We start from the raw sequence: 19385 nt of genomic DNA on the forward strand, positions 1-19385 counted from the left end.
TCAAAACTGTATTCTGCTATTTCACTGCCGTATTTGGTATGTGTGATAGATGCACAGCGTTCACTGTTCATCTGTCCTCACTCTAACAACAAGAATCCTCTGGAGGCAAGCACTCCGCATGTCATATTAAGTTGTGCGTGCTATAGTGATTGCCCCATAACAAACTATGCAAAAAAAAAGCCAAGAGTCAAAGCTCAGCTGCCTTATAACAGAAACTGCACTCATTCCTGCAGGCTTCATAAGAGCCTGGCGTGTGCCTTGGAAGTTATAGATAATTAACCAATTTTTGCAAATGCACCTTAAAACAGCCTGCTCGCATCCTTCAGTTTACCTTTTCTTCCCTGCTGACTCACTGTCTCAAATAAGTAGACATGCACTTCTAAGATGTAGGATAGAGACAGAACTTAGCTGCTTTTTGCAACATTCTGCCAGCAATTGCATCCACTTTGTCTTTCCTCATCATACAACAGTGGAAATTTATCTACACAGGAGGCCATTTGGTACATCAAGTGCTATCCTGTTTAGTCCCACTTCTCAATTCTTGGTCTGTAGGTTCATCCAAGTACTTTTCAAAAGGGATGAGATTTTTCTCCCTCTGTCACTTCTGAGCAGCAAGTTCAAGGCACATCTTCTTGCTAGAAAGAAAAATCCTCCTCAGATCCTTCAACCAATTCTGATTCAGATTAGTTTATTGTCCATATACACCAGGGTGCAATGAAATTCTTTGCTTGCATGAAGCTCACTAGAGTAAACAGTATACCCTGTCATGACTTTTCTACTGAGGGAAACAGTGCCTTTCATTATTTCATACAAAAATATACATAACCACAAAATCTAATTGTTTTCATCAAGTTTTATTAACAGGATTATGATATTTAGTGGAGTGGGGGGAGGTGGGGGGGGAGAGATGTTCTCAGATGATTGTGACATATCTAGTTTGAAACCAGTACGATTATTTTGGGTTCCTGTGTAGGGCAAGAAGATATCTTAGATTACCCAGGCTGAAACAGGTTAACAATCCCACAGGAAGCAGCTCCTGCATTTTCAAAATTCCAGTAACAGCACTTTACCTAATGATTAGCAATGACAGCTGAAGCATGGCTTATTGACTCAAACACTACCAACCACAAAGGCATTTAGAAAGTGTGCTGAATGAGTGCTTGCGACCAAATGACTGATTCGAAAAGTATCCACGCATTCTGCAACACTCTTGTGCTGCTTGTTACACCATACAGTATATATTCCCAGTGAATCCCACATAATGGCGGAGGAGACTGAGTCCTTTCCGAACACTACTGCCACATCGCGCAAAAGGAGGCCTTTCTGCCCCTCAAGCCTATGCCATTTCTTTTAAAGAGCAAATTAATTGGTCCGATTACCCTGCTCAGTCCCAATAGCTGTGCAAGTCTATCCTCCAGATAGGTCTGCTGCAACAGGCTGCAATCTCACTGGCAATGAGATTAATTATAATTACTTCTCACTTTACATTTATTTCTTTCCTATGATGTACGAAAACCAAACTATTGTTCACCTCCGGTTAACATGTTAAGAGAATGGTGGGGCATCTTCTTAGAACAGCTAAGGTGAGCTTACAATGCTTTTAATTAGGCAGATTTTTGCTCATGATTAAAAGAAAGAGAAAAAGGAGAAACATTGCCCAAATTCAAAAAGATGGAGCAACCTCAGTGAAATCAACAGTGTCCTCAGATTCCACAATGAAGGTGTTTGATTCCCATATATGCGTACAGTCTCAGTATTCAGTCCATCAAACTAGTGCAACAGGCCGAAAGAAGGCTTGTAATATTTTTCCTCTGCTTATGTTCCTCCTTTATCTTTCCTTGCCTGGAGGTGGTAAGACATGCTGGAACACGAATCAAATGCCAGTACTTGAAAAGCAAAGAACTGCTTCATCTACCTGAAACATCAGCTCTATTGCTCTCCCCAAAGATGCTGCCCGACCTGCTGAGTATTTCCAGCAATTTGGTTTTTATTGAAAGTCAGTACTCGCCCCTCACTGGACTGAAATTTGGACAATAAACAAAGGATTTTCAAACTACTACCTTTGTCACAGTTGAAGATTGTTGTGAATTTAGATTGTAACATGACACATTGAGTAGCTACAAAAATAAAGTGGTTCAATGGATTGAGTATATCTGTAAAGGCTTCCAAACTTAATCCAAAGTTATTTTGTCCATTGGCTGATGTTTGTCCTCAAACTGTAGTCTTGGCTAATATTAATGATTGACAAAAACTCCAGTGTTGAGATGAACTTTGGAGGGTGTACTATATGGGATTGGTGTCTCATCCAATGAACTGCAGTTGGGATTCAGTTGCCTGCAGGTGGGAATGGCCATATGAGTGTGCTGCCACAATTGCATAAATGAAGCCTGTCCTGAAATCCCCTGCTAACTGAAAGATAGCAGGTGTCAATATTATTCACGCCAAACACTTAAAAGACTCGCACTTAATTGCTTTTGAACAGTTTAGCATGCAATCAGAGTCTGCAAATCATTAAACTGATCCACTGAATTCTGGCAAAAATTGCTTGAGTCACAGGTAACATTTTATAACAGTGAAACTGTAGTTTTGGTTTGACATCCAGTTTGCTTTTATAACTGGAAGATTAAGTGTAGAGATAGATTTATTTAGTAGATGATAACACCGATTCTGTGTGCTAAAAACTAGAAAAGGCAAACTGAAAATTATCAGGAATGAGCAGAAGACAGTATGCATCACGTACCTGTATCTGAGTGAGATGGTCAGCTGGCTTGTCACGGACACATATCATTTGAGCCAAATATGCATCCAGGTCTTCCAGAGATAATGTGCTTACCTGAAACAAACAATGTGATTCACTTGAGCACTGTTATCACTCTAGACCATTTCCAATCTACTACAAAATGATTTTTTTTTTATCATTCTGTGGTTACACTTTCCTACGGGTGCCATGCATTTCATTTCCTGCAGACCATCTAGTGCACTTAATATCCAGTTACGATCTGCACCACCTTTTGTGGCTTCACTAACACGTTCAGTCATGAAGTAGTCATCTGTTGCATTTACTGATTCTGTGCCCAGACCATTTGGGGATTTTCAGTTTTTATTTAAATGACAGAAATTACATTAAAATTGCTTGCCTACTTTCATGCTTTGTCTGACTGCCAGCTCTCTCCCTCTCACCCCTTATGTAGTCTTCACCTCGTGTTTTTCTCCTCCTTTGCTTAATCTTCTACCCTCCCCTTGCAACATTTTTCTTCTCCTTTCTTGAACCTCCACTATTTCTTTTGCTTCCCCACCTCCTCTTTTAGTATTTCAGCTTTCACTAGTCACCTCCTGTTTACATTTCCCCTGACATATCTTTTTCCATTCACCCTCCTTTATTCAGCTCAGCAAATGTTGGTCATCCCACTACTCTCCTTCCTGTCACAGATCTCCCCATCCCTTCACTCCTCCTCCCCACCTTTCTCTGCAACTTTAAACTTTTCATTCCTTATTTTTCCCTGTTCTGATGAAAGGCCATCAGTCCAAAATATTAACTGTTCTCTCCGCGCAGAGACTGCTCATTCTGCTGAGTATTTCCAACATTTTCTTTTTATTTAAAAAGAAGCCCACTTACCCCTCATACTTCACTGTCCTCAGCAGCTTTCTCTTCATCTCACAAATATTTAACTGCAAACTTCTGACAGGGAGACTTCCTCCTCTTCTAAAGATATACAAGGATGAGGAATGCTATTGGGCTCCAAAAACTCCTTCCAAGGATACTAACCCACACCCTTCCCCAAAAAAAGGGGAGAGAGAGAGAGAGAGAGAGAGAGAGAGAGAAAACAGGAAACTACAGACTGGTTGATCTATTGTAAAGGAAGTGATAGTAGGGTAAAAAGATCAACGGGATTACACAAAGTCAGCATGGATTTAAGAAGTGAAATGTGTTGGACAAACCTAGTGGACTTTTTCTGAGCACAATAGATAAGGGAGAACCAATGGGTGTGATGTATTGGATTATCAAAGTGGGCAAAATTAATACACATGGGATTGGGGGTAACATTCTAACAGGGATTGAAAATGGGTTGACAGACAGGAAACAGAGAGTAGAAATAAACAGGACTTTTTTTTTTGAGGGTGGCAGGCAATCATTGGTGAGATACCATAATGTTTGGGCCCCAGCTTTTCATGTTATATTTCGATGATTTGGGTGAGGGAATAGAATGTAATACATCTAAATTTGCTTCCAATGTAACACTGGGTGGGATTGTAAGTTATGAGGGAGATGCAAACTGATTTCATGGTAATTCAGATATATTGAATGAATGGGCAATAATGGCAGCTACAACATGTGTTATCCACATTGGCAGGGAAAAAACAGAAAGGCCGAGCATTGCTTAAATGGAGAAATATTGACATAAAAACAGATCTGGGTGTCTTCATACAGCAGTCACTGAAAGCAAACATGCAGGTGAAGCATGTTAAAAAGGCAAGAATGGTATATTGGTCTTCACTGCAAGAGGTTTTGAGCACAGGACCAAGGAAGTCTTACTATAATTGCACAAGTCCTTGGTGAGACCACATCTGTAGTACAATATATACTGCAAATCCTTATCTAAGAAACGATATATACACCATTGAGAAGTGTAACAAATGCTTACCAGAATGAGTCCTGAGACAGAAGTACCGTTGTACGAGGAGAAATTAGGTGGACTAAGACTGTATTCCATAAATGTTAGAAGAAATGAAAGGAGTGAAATGTAGAAAATGTAGAAACTCCTGACAGGGTTTGACTGGTTGGATCATGGGAGGATGTTTCCCATGGCTGGGGATGCCTGGAACCAGGGGTTACAGCCTCAAAAAATGGTAAGATATCCCAAGGAAGAAGCAGCAGCACACCAAGGGGAGGACAAGGAAACCATGGCTGACAAGGGAAGTCACTGACAGCATAAAAGCAAAAGAGAAGGCATACAATACAGTGAAGATTAGTGGGAAGCCAGAGGATTGGGAAGCCTTTAAAAGCCAACAGAGGACAACTAAAAAAGCTATAAGGAAGGAGAAGATGAAATACAAAGGTAAACTAGCCAATAATATAAAAGAAGATTCCAAAAGTTTTTTTGTTTAGATACGTAAAGGGCAAGAGAGAGGCCAGAGTGGACATTGGACCGCTCGAAAATGATGCTGGAGAATTAGTAATGGGGAACAATGAAATGGTGGAAGAACTGAATAGGTACTTTGCATCAGTCTTCAAAGAGGAAGACACCAGTTACGTACCAGAAATTCGAGGGAGTCATCAGGGAGAAGAGGTGAGTGCAGTGGCCAATACTAAGGAGGTGCTGGGGAAGCTGAAAAGCCGGAGGGTGGATAAATCACCTGGACCAGATGGACTACACCCCAGTTCTCTGAAAGAGGTAGCTGAAGAGACTGAGAGCCTTTAGTAGTGATCTTTCAAAAATCACTGGAGTCAGGGAGGGTCCCAGAGCTGGAAGATCGCAAATGTGACACATCCGTTTAAGAAGGGAGGGAGGCAAAAGACAGGAAATTATAGGCCGGTTAATCTGACCTCAGTTGATCGGTAAGATGTTAGAGTCTATTACTAAGGATGAAATTTCGGAGTACTTGGAGGTATATGATAAAATAGGATGAAGTCGGCACGGTTGCGTTAAAGGGAGATCTTACCTGACAAATCTGTTAGAATTCTTTGAGGAAGTAACATGCAGGTTAGACATAGGAGAGTCAGTGGATGTTATTTACGTGGATTTTCAGAAGGCCTTTGACAAGGTGCCACACATGATAACAAGGTAAGAGCCCATGGTGTTAGAGGCAAGATACTAGCGTGGATAGATCAGAAGATTGACGGACTGGCAGAAGTCAGAGAGTGGGGATAACGGGGTCCTTTTCTGGATGGCTGGCAGTGACTAATGAAGTTCCTCAGAGGTCAGTGTTGGGATGGCAACTTTTCATGGCCAAGTTTGCAGACGATACCAAGATAGGCGGAGGAACAGGTAGTGCCGTAGAGGCAGGGAGTCTGCAAAAGGACTTGGACAGGTTGGGAGAGTGGGCAAAGAAGTGGCAGATGGAATACATGTGGGCTTATGCACTTTGGTAGGAAGAATAAAGGTGTGGGCTATTTTCAAAATGGGGAGAGAATTCAGAATCAAAAGGACTTGGGAGTGCTAGTGCAGGATTCTCTTAAAGTTAACTTGCAGGTTGAGTCGGTAGTAAAGAAGGCAAATGCAATGTTAGCATTCATTTCAAGAGGACTAGAACATCAAAGCAAGGATATACTGCTGAGGCATATAAGGCGATGGTCAGACCACATTTGGAATATTGTGAGCAATTTTGGCTCCCCTTGTATCTAAGGAAAGATGTACCGCCCTAGAGAGGATCCAGAGGAGTTTCACAAGAATGATCCTGGGAATGAAAAGCCTAACGTATGCAGACCATTTGACGTCTCTGGGCCTGTATTTGATGGAGTTCAGGATGAGGGGGGATCTCATTGAAACCTACCGGATATTGAAAGGCCTGGATAGAGTGGATGTGGATCAGATGTTCCCATCAGTAGGAGAGTCCAGGATCTGAGGGCACTGCCTCAGAATAAAGGGACATCCCTTTAAAACTGAGATGAGGGGACTTTCTTCAGCCCCAGAGGGTGGTGCTGCCACAAAACAACAATTTTCCTGACATACGTCAATGATAATAAACCTGATTCTGAATCTGTGGAATTTGTTGCCATAGAGGGCTGGAGGCCAAGTCATTGGGTGTATTTAAGGTAGAGATTGATAGGTTCTTGATTGATAAAAGGGTTAAGTAAAAGGCAGGTGAATGAAAAAAAAAATCAGTCATGATTGAATGGTGGATCAGACTCAATGGGCCAAAGAGACTAATTCTGCTCCTATATCTTCATCCTATGCATGAATCAAAACACAATGCAGTATGACTGATCCCACAAAGTTGACTTAGAAACCAACTCGGTCAGCCTTTTCTTATAAAACAGTAAAGTCTGCCTAGGTTACGAAAAATAAGAGTGTTGGTCATCTAAAGGATGTAAAAGTAACATCTGAGTCAAATTATTTCCTTTTCACTTCTGGAAAAGGCTCAGGTCACTGATTTACAATGATTGAAAGAATTCACATGCTTTTATTAAGTGGAATTCTGGAGTATTTACTTCTATTTTTGAAAACACATTCCATTCTTTTATAGCTATTGACATTTACTTTCAGTGACTGAACAAGAAAGACTCTCCTATTATTGGGTGGTAAACATACTGTCTTAAATGCCATGACTGAAACAAGCATTGCTTCTCCTTACCTGCAGCGTGATATAGATCAGCAGGCAGCAAACAGCAGCAGTGGTGGGATTTTCCAGACGACGAAACTCCTGAACAAAATCCTGTACGCCAAAACATGCAAGAAATATGCGGTAACGCAACTCTTCAACTGTTGACCCTTCTGTTAGCCACAAGGTTTGTAAATCTGGAACTCCTCCTGTAAACAAAGGGTTCATTTATTGTTGAGAAATATTAAAACTAAAGTTATTTGTTCATTATTGAACATTTTTCTGGTTAAGAGATATGCTTTCATCAAGTAGTACTGCTCCAGATTCTGTAGTTGATGTTAGTATCCTGCATTCCCAGGTCAAGTATAGCATTGCTGGATGTGTCACAGATCCCTCAACCAATGCCACAGTGAAACATTTACTGATCATCTGTCTCAATGGTGTTCATGGAATCTTGCTCTGTGCAATCTGGGAGCTATGTTTCCTTGCAACAGTGACTCCAGTTCAAGGATATTTTGTTGGTTGTACAATGCAGCAATACCATCCTGGAGACATGAAAACTGTTATAACTAATCCAAGCCCTTTGTTTTTTTTGCGAAATTTGTCAAAACACAGAAAGGCAAAGAAGGCTGGAAGTACCTGGCAGTTCCGGTGGTAAAGCTGGCACAAGATCTGGCTGCTGGAGCAGGTTACCTGGATATACAAACCATTCCTTTACGGTACGGCATAATCTGGCAGAATCAGGCAGGGCATCTAGACACAAGGAATTTCAAAGAGGATTATCAGCTGAGCAGGATGTCCTCTTTCAGCTGAGCTACAAAACGCTGAATTCATCTTTATAGAATTTTACAGAGGGATAAGAACCCATCCAAATCTAGCAGGCTTGTGCTGTCTTTCTCTGAATGAGGTATCCATAGCATTCCAATTCTTGAGGCAGTGTATTTCAACATCACTGGACATTAAATAATCAACCGTACCTATTCTACTAATCATTGAATTATACAGCACAGAAGGTTGCCATTTAGTTCATCTTGCCTTTGTCAGCTCTTTGAAAGTGCTATCCAGTCAGTTGCTAGTTTGAAAGAGACCTGCAATACCTGAAGTATTTTCTGTCCTGTGTCATTAATGTGAAGCTGTATTGCAATTACTATCCTTTGGAGATTCCTTGATGGCTCATCTGGTTAAGAAAATGAGTAGCTAGGAAAGAGAGGAGGCTAGGCCAGGAAAACACTAACCACTAACACAACAACCTAAACTCATCTAGAGTGAAAATAAATAAGTGGGTTTGTTGGATTGTGTCTATGATATGCCCAACATACTCAAAGTCTTGGAGGTGCCTGGTGATCCACATCTTTAACAGAGTCCATGACATCAACATGGAGAATCACAGAGCCAAAAATATCAGGAAGCGAGGAAGGCTTTAAACATTCAGTTTTTATAATAATTCATTATGAAGGAAGAAGGAGAAAACAAATTAAAGAGCTACATGGCAGTGATCTTAACATCAACTGTCAGGAAATGCTGGAATACATTATCAAGGCTGTGGTAGCAGAGCACTTAAAAAAAAAACACAGCATGAGGATCCATGGCTTAGTGAAATGGAAATTATGTTTAATACATTTGGTAGTGTTTTAGAGACAAGTTAAAGTGAACATATTATATTTAGATTTCCAAAAGACATTCAATAAGGTGTCATACAAAAGGTTATTAAAAGATCTGGGCTCATGGGTTTGAGGGTAATACTTTAGCATGGATAGACAATTAAAACTGAGAATAGGAATAACTGCATTATATTTGGGTTGGTAGGGGTAACAAGTTGGATGCCTCAGGGATTGGTTCTAGGACCTTAGCTATTTACAATCTGTACTGATGACTTGAATGAAGGGACTGAGTGTAACATTTCCCAGTCTGCTGAAGAGACAAAGATAAAGGGTGAGGAGGACACATGCTGTAATATTGATAGAGTCAGTGGGCAAAAGTAGTCGGACTTGTACGAGGAGAAATGAGAGGTTATCCACTCTGGTTGGAAGAAAAGAATTGGGAAATATTATTTAAATAATAAGAAACTGTTAAATATTGTAATTTAGGAAAATCTGGATGTCCTCATACAAAAATCACAAAGTTAGCATGCAGACACAGGAGGAATTAGAAAGGTAATCTATTTTAAGGAGAATGTGGTAAGACCAAAGATGCTTTGCTACAACTGTACACAGCTTTGGAGTAACCACACAGAATACTGTATACAGGTTTAGTTTTATAGCCAAGCATAGAGGTAATGCCCCAAAGGTTCACTGAATTGAGTGATGGGGTGATGGGTTGTCCTATAAGGAAAGATTGAGCAGAATAGACCTACTAGAGTTTAGAAGAATAAGCAATGATCTCATCGAAACATAGCAACTTCTAAAGGGAGTTGACAGGCTAGACATTGTTTCCCCTGGTGAGGAGTCTAGAACTAGGAGCATAGTCTGAGAATCAACCACTTAAGCTTCAGAGAAGGAGAAATTTCTTTAGTCAAAAGATTGTGAATTTTTTGAACATTTCCATCCCAGAGTGCTGTGGATGCTGAGTCATTAAATATATTCAAATCTTGAATATCTGCACTCAAGGGTTATGGGGTCTGGATGGGAGAATGGAGCTGTGGCCAAATATCCGACAGATATGATTGTGCTGAATGCCAAAGCAGTTTCAAGTGACAAAGAGGTCTTATGTTCTAATGAATCAATATAATGCAGTTAGCTTAACGCTATTACAGCACCAGCGACCTGGGTTCAATTCTGGCCACTGTCTGTAAGGAGTTTGTACGTTCTCCCCGTGTCTGCGTGGGTTTCCTCCGGGTGCTCTGGTTTCCTCCCACATTCCAAAGACGTACCGGTTAGGAAGTTGTGGGCATGCTATGTTGGCGCCAGAAGTGTGTTGACACTTGCGGGCTGCCCCCAGAACACTCTACGCGAAAGATGCATTTCAATGTGTGTTTCGATGTACATGTGACTAATAAAGATGTCTTATCTTATAACGTCACTCGGTCTGAAGTTCTTGACCTGATGGAAACCCTTTCCTATCTTTCTCCTGGGAGTAATGTGATTATGATACAACAATTAGGACTCAAAACTGGCCTCAGATCCATTAGCAATGGGGACAAGTGGGGTGGGATACAAATTCATTAACTACCATGCTGATGAAAATGTTAAAGCAACTATCTAATCACAGCCAGGCTAGACAATTCTCACAGCCAAACAGACTTCTTGTCTCACACATGAAGGACATAACAGCTTTTGTGTGGGTGAAGAGATTTACTAGAATGGTCCCAGAGATGAAAGACTATATATATGCCTTTGTCACCTCAGGATGAGAAGGCTGTCCTACAAAGAGTGGCTGAGGAATCTTGGCCTATATTCACTGGAGATTAGAAGAATGAAAGCTGATCTTCTAGATTCTGAGAGGGATGAAAGAATAAATGCAAGAGACTGCCTCTATTTGGTGCAAAGTTCAGAATTAAGGAGCATAGTCTCAGGATTATAGGTGGCTATTCAGGACTGAGCAGAGGAGAAATTTCTTTGTGTAGAGGGCTATAAAACTTAAAAAATCTCTAACCCAGAGGGTTGAGGTTGCTTAGGTATTGAGTGCAGTCAAGGCTTAGATGGATAGATTTTTGAGTACCAAGGAATTATCAGTATCAGGTAGGACATGGACTAGGCACATGGTGACCCATGGTCTTAATGATGGATGGAACAGGCTCGAGGAACCATGTTCCGACTGTTGCTTCTACATTTTATGTTCTCTAGACTTTACTATTCTGGTGTACTCTTAGACATGAACTTAAGCTATTCAGGTGCCAGTAGCCCAACTTGCACTGCCTCTTTTACCCATTACATTATTCCGCCTGAGCTACATTGGCTTAAAATGACATTGTTGCTGGATCAGAACCTTTTCCCCTTATTTTCAAATTGTTTCCTTGGTCTCAACCTTTCCTGCCTCTGTAACTTTTTCTTTTACAAAGATTTGAGATCTCTGTTCTCCTCCAGTTCAGACATTCTGCACATTCCAAATTTAAAAAAAATCACTCCATCATCAGGAGTCATGGCTTCAGTTTTCCCCTCCCCCACTTAGCTATCGCCTCCCTCATGCCTCTCTCTCACCTCTTTCTACTGGATATCTCCTCTCTACACTCTCAGTCCTGATGCAGGGTCTCAACCTGAATCGTCGACCATCCCTCTGCCTCCACAAAAGCTGCTCACCCCGCTGAGTTCCTCCAGCAGTTTGTTTGTTGCTGCAGATTACAGCGTCTACAGTCTCTTGCTTCACCATCATTTAGTGTCCTTGGCTCTAAGCTCAGGAATACCAACTGACTCTCTACTTCCCTTTATGACATTCCTTAAACCCTGCCTAACTAACAAGGCTTTTGGTCACCTAATAGTTCCTTCTCTGCACTAATTCCTTATCAATCCAAGTTCTTGCTAAGGGCCATGGAATGTTCTGCTATGTTACAGATGATATACAAATGCAAGTTTCTGTTGCCTTAGTAGACTATGGTTCCAAGTAAGGCCAACTGGGTGAAGAAACAGGTGGTGTAACAAACTAATGGGAAATATGAAATGTGGGAAACCGGAAAAGTAAACTATAATAGTCCAACACAGCACTGATTTATCACACAGATCTTCTACCATGCAGATACACTTTCTATACTTTCATAAACATTTGTTCTTGGCCTCGTATACAAAGGGATTATTTTGTAAGTGGTCTGTTTAAATGAGCAAGTCCTTCTTGCATTAAGGGAATTGTCATTTTGGGATTGTAAGAGGAAATAAAACTATATCTCAGGTCTCCTGATGTTTGAATGATAAAACTGACCTCATTTAATGGCCAAGTTCCCTTAAGAGCAGCAGATGTAAGGTGTGCCACTTGGTTATTAACCTGAGGGTTCATGTTGATGTGTGATAATTCAACATCCTCATGTTGCCTGGTATAGTAACTCCTCCAGGTCCACTGAAGATGTTACTGGCACATGAAATCAGCAGGAAGCAGGAATAAATGCGAGGATGCAGTTGGTACCCGAAACTGTGTCACCTGTCATTCGAATGATCTAAGTATTTACAGGTTTCCTACTTGGTTCAGCAGCTAGAAGAATGCCATAAATAGACTGTCGAGCAGATCGGTAAACAATTGCTTGTCCAGGAAGGTCTGCATCCAACTCATCTTCCAGAGTGTTGCTGCAATCAACTTCTCCACTACTCAAGATTCTGTAAACCATAGAGCTCTCAGCTTTGATGTGCTTCTCTCTTGCAAACTTTTAAAATTAAAAAGGAAATTAGGTTTAATGAGCATATTATTCCTTTATAAATTCAGTCTTATGAATTTACAAATTCAGTCTGGTGAGCCAACTTAACAACATGTAATGATTCCCACAGTGTTATAATATTAGGGAATTCCAGGACCCAGTGATGACGAAGGAATGGCCAATATATGTCCAAGTTTAACTGTTGAAAGTGTCCTGACTGGTTGGATTGTGGTCGGTACGGCAATTCCAAAAAGCAGGAATGTAAGAAGCTGCAGAGAATAGTGGTCTTGGCCCAATACAGCACCGGCACATGCCTCCACACCATTGGTAGTATCCTCAGGAGGCACTGCCTCAAGGAGGCAACACCCATCATCAAAGATCACCTCCATCCAGGCCATACCAGCTTCTCGCAGCTACCATCAGGCAGGAGGTACAGAAGCCTTAAGTCCCAGGTTCAAGAACAGCTATTTCCCTTCAACCATTCAATTCTTGAACCAACCTGCACAACCCTAATTACTACAGTTTAGCACATCTATGACCACTTTGCACCAAAATGGACTTCATTTTGTTTTGTTCCAATGGTGTTCTTTCTTGCAAAAATTGTGTACAATTTATGTTTAATGTGTGTTTTTCTTGTGAATATTGCTTATCTGATGCTATGTGCCTGTGGTGCTGCTGAAAGTAAGTTTTGCATTGCACCTGTGCAGACATGTGCTTGTGCATATGACAATAAACTCCACTCCTGACGTCAGGATTATGTTCTATCAGAAAATAGGAGCAGGAGTAGACCCTCTGACTCAATGTGATCATGGCTGACCTACCACAGGCCTCAACTCCTCTTTTGTCCCAGTTCTACATAGTCTTCAATTCCATGATCTTTCAAAAATGTACGCACCTCCTCTTTAAATAACTTTAGTGATCTGGCCTCCTCAACCCTCTGAGGTAGAGAATTCCAGAAATTCATCAGCTTCTGCAAGAAGAAATTCCTGCACACTTGAGTTTTAAATGACCAATTCCTTATCCTGTAACTATGCTCCCTCATTTGAGACTCTCCCACTAATGGAAACATCTCAGCACCTGCTCTGTCATACCCATCTGAGATTTTAGATGTTTTAAAAGATCACCTCTTGTACTTTTAAACCACAAAGAACACAGATCTTTAGCCGTTTGTGATAGGACAACCCTCTCATCCCAGCAAATCTTCTCTGGACTGCCTACAAAGCTGGTGTATCTTTTCTTAAATAAGGAGAAAACAATGCACAGTACTCCAGGCATGGATTACCAACACCCTGTACAAGGATATCAATACTTCCCTAAAAAAATCCAAGGCTTGCGAAAAAGGCCCATATGCCGTTTGCCTTCCTAGCTACTGGTGTACCTATTAACTCTTTCTGATTCATGCACACCTAGATCCCTCTGTACTCCACTCATGTGCAATCTCTCTCCATTGAGATAATAGTCTGCATTTTGATTCCTCCTCATGAAGTGAGGACGGCACAGTAGCGTAGCGGTTAGCGCGACACTATTACTGCGCCAGCGATCGAAGTTCGGTTCCCGTCGCTGTCTGTAAGGAGTTTGTACGTTCTCCTGTGTCTGCGTGGGTTTCCTCCAGGTGCTCCAGTTTCCTCCCACATTCCAAAGACGTACGGGTAGTTTGATTTGGGTTTAAAATGGGCAGCGCGGACTCGTTGGGCCGGAAGGGCCTGTTACCACGCTGTAAATAAAACAACTTTCAAAAGTGCATGACTTAACACTTTCCTACATTAAACTGCATTTGTCAAGTTTTCACCCACTCACTCAACTGATCTATATCCTGAGTTCAAATGTCTTCATAACAGCACACCCTCACACCTATTTTCACATCACCAGCAAATCTGAATACCCAACACTTTGCATTCTCCTCCAAGTCATTAAACTGGATAGAAAATAATTGATAGAAAATAATTGAGGCCAAGAATTGATCCTTGGGGCATTCTTCTACTTGTATCCTTCCAGCCTGAAAAAGACCCATTTATTTGGATGCTCTCTCTTCTATGTGATAACTAGTCACCAATCCACATTAGACAGCATCTGTAGAGGGAGAGGAATGGTCAAAAGCATCTGCAGTCTCCTATGTCTTCATCGATCTATGTTAACACACTTCCTCCAAGTGCACAAGATCTCTTGTGCCTTTTAAATAGCACCTTCTGGAAATCCAAATACACTGTATCTACAGCCTCCTCTCACTTGACTCAATACAGTTATAAAGGAAAAAATCCTTCGATCACTATTTTAATGATGTGTTAAATTTATTCACAGAGGATTTGTATTCCTAGAAAATCTTTTGAAATCTATCACTAATTTTACTGGGAAAACTCATGTGTCAGGAAAAGCAAAGCCCCCACCAGGCTGAGCAGCCTTCGAGACTCCACACTGAATTCAACAATGTCAGATTATCGACAGTCCCTGCTTTTTCATTCGCAATTGTTTCTTCTGGAATTTCAGAAAATTACTTTGCTTTAACCATTCACAGCTCTTCTAGACTGACCCTGTGTTCCCTTATTTGCCCCATTAGCACCCTCTTTCATTATCACCTGTTATCATTTAATCTCTCCTGTTTTACATTCCATCACAAATCTTCTGTTTCTTTCTCTTCCCCTTTCTCTGAATGTTGAAGCTTATTCTATTTCAACCTGAAACATTAACTCTGTTTCTCTTTCCACAGATGTTGGCTGACTGGCTGAGTATTTCCAGCACCTTTTGCTTTGAACCCAATTTTTTTGCCTGGTTGCTATAACCTTTAAGGTGAAAATGGACTTGTAAAGCTTTTCAAAAACCCCCGAATGTCTCAAAATGCTCTATTTCCCAAAGTGCTTGTGTTCGTGAAACATATCAACATTGTCATACAGAGAAAGGTGGCATAAAATATAGTATTGGATAATTTGCTTTCATGGATCTCAGCTGAGGGGCAAATAAAAATAACCTTATGAAGCTTCAGCATAGGTTATGCTCTCGACTTCAAGACTGAGATTTCAACCTCTGACTCAATAGGTTACTCATGCCACAAATGAACTAAAGCTGGCACCTTAAGTTGTACTGTAAATGATAGGCACCAATGAAACTTCCCATTTCTTACAGAGGGCACCAACAAAAGGGCACATTATCAATTTGGCAGAACTTCATCACAGATTTGTTTAACACTGATAGAAATAAAAATAAGATCTCAAATCACAAAGGTAATTTACTTCTGACCTAAGCAATGTAAAAATACAAATCAATTGACAAAATCAACTAATATCTCTGTGCTCTCTGAGCGAGATGTGTTACCTGTGGTCCATTTGAATGAATCACTCCTTTTAAATCATTATGCTCTGTTTGATTCCATTGAAAATATTATACCTCAGGCAGTTCTATCGAAGTTTTATGCCCAATACACAGAGGTAATTAACAGTGAATATGATTAAAGACTGGGTTCTTCAAAATCTGTCTTCTGTCAAGTCAGTTAGAATTATTCCTGGTGGGTGTAGTTCTGCTAACTTGGCATGCTCACTCAGAGGTGTGGGAAATGGATCATACCAAGTTGTTGGGTAGTGCTAAGACAATTTGCTGAGGGAACTTACTCTTCTATGCCTGATCTGGGAGTATTTAGTGCCAGCAGTTGGTATCCGAAATAGATGGGCTTCATTTTATTTTCAGTCTTTCCTAATTTTCTGAAAATAAAATTTCACATGAAAGAGTCCCTAAAAATGGCTTGCCTCAAGGGAAGTGATCCTGGTTTTCTTTTAATGGAAGAGACTTCAGCAGCAATTTTAGAATTTAAAAGTACGCATGCTGCATTGTCAAAATTACCCATGAAATTGAAGGAAGGTATTGCAGAAACAGAAGGCCCTTCTTGCATGCAGTTGCAGCATTAAGCCCTGCCCCACCTCACATACATTGCGCCATTATATAGACATGTCTCCACACTGCATGACAATCTGTTAATATGGAGGAAGTTACCTTGTACTCCTCATAGTAACCATTCCTGATTGTTAAGCATTTTTACCATCACTTATTAATTGCCTGCACATATCTCATTCCTAATTAATCCCAAGAACGTAATGATGGCCGTTAGAATTGTAACACCATAGAGGGCATGTTTCTGCACACACTTTAGAACTGTGTCATTATATCTATATTGTTTCTTATTCTTTTTGTTAAAGTATATTGATTCATATATCTCCTGTTATATTTCATCTGCCCATTCATCCAACTAACTGTACCTTCTTAACAGTCTATTCCTACCCTATTCATTGCTTTCAACATTTCCACACTTCGTCATCTGCAAATTTGGAAATTTTACCCTGCACAAGCCTGTCAAATCCATTTAAAAGAAAATTAAAGCAAGCAATGGTCCCACTCTCAATGAACACCATTCTCAATCATTCTCCAAACTTCAATTCAACTACTTACCTCAGAATTTTGTCTTTTAGCCAATCTTACTCATGTTGCTGGTGACCCTTTAAATCTTCATTTTGCTAACCAGCCTTTTGAGTGAAACTTTACCAAAAGACTTCTTAAAATCCATGTTAATGTGGATTCTTTTTTGTTCTAATTGTGTTCTTTCTTGTAAGATTGTGTATAATTAATGTTTAATTTATGCATTTCTTGTGAATGCTGCTTGTACAATGCTTTTGTGCCTGTGATGCTGCTGCGACTAAGGTTTTCACTGCACCCGTGCACACACATACTTGTGCATGTGACAATAAACCCGACTTTATTACATTAAACTTGACTTTATTACATACATGTGTACTTGTGCATGTGACAATAAACTCGACTTTGATTTACTGCATTCCATTCATTAACCTTCTCCATCACTCCATTAAGAAAATTCAATCAAGTTATTCAAACATGAATTGTCTATCACCAATTCATGTCAATTCTCCTTTATCAATTCAAACTTCTCCTGATCAATATTTCCCCTAATTATAGTTCCTAGAAATTTCCCTACAATTTAAGATTAAAATAACCAAGCTGCAGTTACCTGGCACATCCCTACACCCTTTTTTGAACTTCCTCCCCTGGCAACCTTGGAGACATCCCATTCAGACCTGACGACTTGTTTATTTTATACCTGAAAATGGTCCCACAAGTTGATAGGGTAATAAAGAAGGCACATGGCATGCTTTCCTTTATTAGTCAAGGCATTGCGTTCAAGAGTCAGGAAGTTTTGTTGCAGCTTTATAAAACTCTGGTTAGGCCACATCTGGAATACTGTTGTGAGGAAAGGTTCTTTGGGGTCTTAAAGATAGAGGACTCCAGACACAGTCTTTGGAATTTTAAAAATGATTTAATTCACAAAGACAAATGTGGGGACAGAATGAATGGGAACAGATGCACACATGCAGGAGATTGCGAATGTGAGGGAAATAGCAACGGGGGTGAGATGCATGCACACACACACACACACACACACAACAAACTGGTTACAAATGATCAAGGGATGAACAATACGGTGCTTGACCCCGACTCTGTACAAGCACTGGCTCTAACGCTCCTTGGAATCTACTAGGACACTCCTAACCCTTGTGGAAGTGCACACTCTTACCCTTGGTCTCTTCAGCGTTGTTCCACGATACCTGGGGCAGTTGAGAGAGAGAGAGCGAGAGAGAGAGCGAGAGCGAGAGCGAGAGCGAGAGCGAGAGCGAGAGCGAGAGAGAGAGAGAGAGAGAGAGAGAGCGCACGTGTGCCAGGAACATGCGGCTCCCAGTTGTTCAGGTGTGTACTTGATAGGTGGGCTGGAGCCAAACCTTGATTGACAGTGGTGTCGCTTTCAACCCGATGAGCAATGCTGTCATCTGACCAGAGGGGTCAGTGTTGTCATTGTCACATGACAGCCATGACCTTTCACACTACAAATACTGCATTCAGTTCTGGTCGCCCCATTATAGGAAGGATGTGGAGGCTTCTCCACATGGCTGTGGATGTGGATGCTTTGCTCCACGATGGGTGCAGAAGAGGTTTATCAGGATGCTGCCTGGATCAGAGAGCAGGTGCTGTGAGGAGAGGCTGGACAAACTAGGGTTGCTTTCTCTGGAGCGGCAGAGGCTGAGGGGAAATCTGATAGTTTATAAAATTATGAGACATAGATAGAGTACACAGCAGGTATCTTTTCCCCAGGGTCAAGATATCTAATACTAGACGGCATGCATTTGTGAGAGAAGGAAAGTTCAAAGGAGACGCGTGGGGCAAGTTTTTTTTTTGTAAACACAGTGCCTGGAATGCGCTGCCTGGGTAGTCATGGAGGCAGATATGACAGAGGTGTTTAAAAGGCTCTTTGATAGTCACCTGAATATGCAGAGAATGGACGGTTCATTCAGAAGCGATTAGTATAATAAGCATCATTAGCTTAAATAGTTGGCACATTGTGGGTTGAAGGGCCTGTTCCTGTGCTGTACTGCTCTATGTTCTAAACAAGGCCAGCCTTTCTAGTACTTCCACTTTATCAAGGATGCTGCCTCAAGGCAGCAACATCCATCATCAAAGATCCCCACCATCCAGGCCATACCATCTTCTCACAGCTACCATCGGGCAGGAGGTACAGAACCCCGAAGTCCCACACCACCAGGTTCAGGGAACAGCTACTTCCCTTCAACCATTCGGTTCTTGAACCAACCGGCAAAACCCTAATCACTACAGTTTAGCAACACTATGACCACTTCGATCACTTTGCACTAAAATGAACTTTTTGTTTTGTTCTAACGGTGCTCTCTTGTAAAAACTACATATAATTTATGTTTTTCTTGTGAATGTTGTGTACCTGATGCTACGTACCTGCGATGCTGCTGCAAGTAGCTTTTTCATTACACCTGTGCAGACATGTCCTTGT

General features: G+C 41.0%; 1 protein-coding gene across 2 annotated transcripts in view; it reads right to left on the reverse strand.

The window, feature by feature from the left end:
- fam120b (family with sequence similarity 120B) overlaps nucleotides 1–19385 on the reverse strand; it is an 83564-nt gene that overhangs the window by 31931 nt on the left and 32248 nt on the right. For both annotated transcript variants that reach the window (XR_007956104.1, XM_052013195.1), the window contains exons 3-6: nucleotides 12364–12544; nucleotides 7900–8013; nucleotides 7294–7469; nucleotides 2741–2833 (exon numbers count right to left, since the gene is read on the reverse strand). Coding sequence is in view for 1 of the 2 variants with exons in the window: in XM_052013195.1 (XP_051869155.1) it covers nucleotides 2741–2833; nucleotides 7294–7469; nucleotides 7900–8013; nucleotides 12364–12544 (564 nt within the window). In the remaining variant the exon portion in view is untranslated. The remainder of the gene's footprint in view (nucleotides 1–2740; nucleotides 2834–7293; nucleotides 7470–7899; nucleotides 8014–12363; nucleotides 12545–19385) is intronic.

This window comes from Pristis pectinata, chromosome 3 (genome assembly GCF_009764475.1).
Source record: "Pristis pectinata isolate sPriPec2 chromosome 3, sPriPec2.1.pri, whole genome shotgun sequence".
Taxonomy (NCBI): domain Eukaryota; kingdom Metazoa; phylum Chordata; class Chondrichthyes; order Rhinopristiformes; family Pristidae; genus Pristis; species Pristis pectinata.